The sequence below is a fragment of the Hordeum vulgare genome, chromosome 5H (genome assembly GCF_904849725.1).
Source record: "Hordeum vulgare subsp. vulgare chromosome 5H, MorexV3_pseudomolecules_assembly, whole genome shotgun sequence".
In the NCBI taxonomy this organism is placed as follows: domain Eukaryota; kingdom Viridiplantae; phylum Streptophyta; class Magnoliopsida; order Poales; family Poaceae; genus Hordeum; species Hordeum vulgare.
This window is the reverse complement of record NC_058522.1, coordinates 562,732,579-562,735,237: the sequence shown is the minus strand read 5'-3', so window position 1 is coordinate 562,735,237 and position 2,659 is coordinate 562,732,579. Positions and strand designations below refer to the sequence as shown.

At 49.6% G+C, this 2,659-nt stretch overlaps 1 protein-coding gene across 1 annotated transcript; it reads left to right on the top strand.

Annotated features, from left to right (window-relative positions):
* Positions 1-644, top strand: LOC123399226 (zinc finger protein ZAT7-like). Its single transcript, XM_045093653.1, has one exon. It carries the CDS (start codon positions 125-127, stop codon positions 518-520), a length of 396 nt encoding a protein of 131 aa, XP_044949588.1. The 5' UTR covers positions 1-124; the 3' UTR covers positions 521-644.
* The last annotated feature ends 2,015 nt before the right edge of the window (positions 645-2,659 follow it).

Genomic DNA, 2,659 nt, shown 5'->3' with positions numbered 1-2,659 from the left:
TCTGCTGAAATCTCAATCCACTCGTGCCTGGCTAGCTAAGATCCTTCCCGCTTCCAGTAGTCCATCTGCTTCCACAGATCCCTCGTCTCCTTGCTCTTCCAGACTTCGACTTGTACGAACGTCCATGAAGCAAGCAGCGGCAGACCGGGCCGTGCCCCTCTCCCTCTCGCTCTCCCTTGGCGTCCTAGCCAACTTCAACAAGAAGATGCGCCGCGCCGCCGCCCCCGGTGGGGATGAGTTCGTGTGCAAGACGTGCGGCCGATCGTTCCCGACGTTCCAGGCGCTGGGTGGCCACCGGACCAGCCACCTGCGCGGACGCCACGGGCTGGCGCTCGCCCTCACCACCGGCGATCACTACTACTCCGTCAAGCCCAAGAGTACTACGGATCAGAAGCAGGAGCACCGGTGCAACATCTGCGGCCAAGAGTTCGAGACGGGGCAGGCGCTCGGCGGACACATGCGCCGGCACCGCGACGAGACGCCGCAGTCGCTGCCCGTTCTGCTCCAGCTCTTTGTCTAGACTGATTTGGGTAGTTCTTCTAGTGCAGAGTTCCTGGCATGCGTATGCATGCACACTTGTAGACGTACTTACTCCCTTCATTCCTAAATATAAGTCTTTCTAAAGGTTTTACTAGTAAACTACATACGGATGTATATAGACTTATTTAAAAGTGCATATTTATTCATTTTGCTCCGTATGTAGACCTCTAGTGCAATTTCTTAAAAGACTTATATTTAGGAACGGAGGGAGTAGATGTTAGCCATTGGTTGGTTCATTCCTTTATATGTGTACATATAAGTATGATCACTTATTCAGATATCGAGAATGCTAACTTCTAGTCGACTAAAATATAGCAATAGGTCCGGACGATTCACTTATCCCGGTGATAAACCGCTCGATCCTTATTCATTTCGGTCTCGTGCGTGAAAAAAAATGAGACGTTACCTTGTGGTTGAGCACATGATGCGCCATCAGCTAAGCTAACTTTCTGATCTGATGTTTTACACAAATTATCTGATTTTATAATAACCGTGTCTGGACCAGTGGACAAAACCATTTGGTCCGAGTGTTTTAAAGGATTGATGCATCCTGCTATACTTTTCATTTTTCATAAAGATGAACATTTTCTAGAGAAGTAAATGTCCCTCTCCTTACAAAATTCAAACAATGATCTTTTTCTCATGTGTCACAAAAAAGAGAGTTTGTTTTAAAACATTTCGATAAATTCTATCTAATGAGCCAGATAATTTTCGCACTACTAGCCCGTACAAACATCTTGATAGCCTTTTTTACCTGGAAAAAGCTGCTGCAAATATTCTCGATAACTGAAAAGTTATCATGTATTTACGACCAAAGTTGAAGGCTTTAAAAAACCACAGCCGGCCCAAGCTCACATGGGAGTAGATGCCAACTAGGACAACAACAGCCCAACTATCATTCCCCACGCAGACTCTGCCGGAAGCAGCTAGCCACATTACCACACCACCGGCAATTCCTGGGCACCGCCGCCGGCCATATCGCGGCACACCGTCGAGTACCCCCTGTGTGGATCTGAGCGCAACCCTCAGGCATTGTTTGGTTCCACGGGAACTAATCCCCTAGTAAAACTAATCCACCAGGGGATTGAGTTGATCCCTGCCTGTCACCAATCCACTATATGCCAATCCATGTCAAACCTCCTCTTCTCAGATCTTATTTGGTTCTGCTGGTGGATGCATGTTGTACTGTGAGATCCAGGAGAAAAGGAATGATCAGAGGAGGAGGAAAAGGAGTAGAGAAGGGAAGGAGAAAGAGGTAGAGGCTTAAGGGAAGAGAAGAAGAGATGGCCATCGTTGTCGGAGGCGGCTCCGCTCGACTCAGTTTCTTGCGCCGCCGCTGCTCTCCTCGATAGTGTTTGCTGTGTCGTCAATCACCACTCCGTCTGTCATAGTGGATCTGTTCCACGAGGGCTAGACGATTCTTTTGGCCCCTGTGGAACGGGGTGGACAGCCGTGGGTTGGGCTTGGATTTTCCATGCCTTGGTCCAAACCGAACGGTTAAATTATGATCCACGTTAATTTATTACCTGCCTGGATGACCCCCGTGGATCAGGCCGTGATCCCTTCCAATACACGTGGTTTAGCCTCTAACCAAACAAGGCCTCATGGATCTGAGTAGGGGGGCAGAACTGACTCCAGTGCCTGTCATAGTGTGGCTCCACCGTTATACATAGCTAGCGTTGACTGCCGCCGCACAACCCATCCACCGCGAGGAGATGTTGATGCCTAGAGCGGCATGCCCCTCACATCACCAAGCGGCCACGACACCCACGCAGGGAGCCAATAGACCAAGAGAGCTCCGGTGCCACCATCCCCAGGGAATGTGTGACTTCGCCTGCGTTCCCACCGACGGCGGCGAAGCAGGTAGGGGTGGTGGGGAGGTGCCGGTGGCGACGAACCTTTCGCCAGAGGAGGCGACGTGTGGGGGAGGGACACTTATCAAAGATAACATCGGATGGTTTCCTTAGCGTCGACTTATAGATAGTAATTTCCTGGTCATATGCGAAACATAAAAACCATTCTTTTCATTGGTAATTTTTACTCATGATATGGAAACCTTGCCTTTCTATCATACCTTATTGTTATCGCTTACCGCAGCCAAGTCCGCAAGCTACCGGAT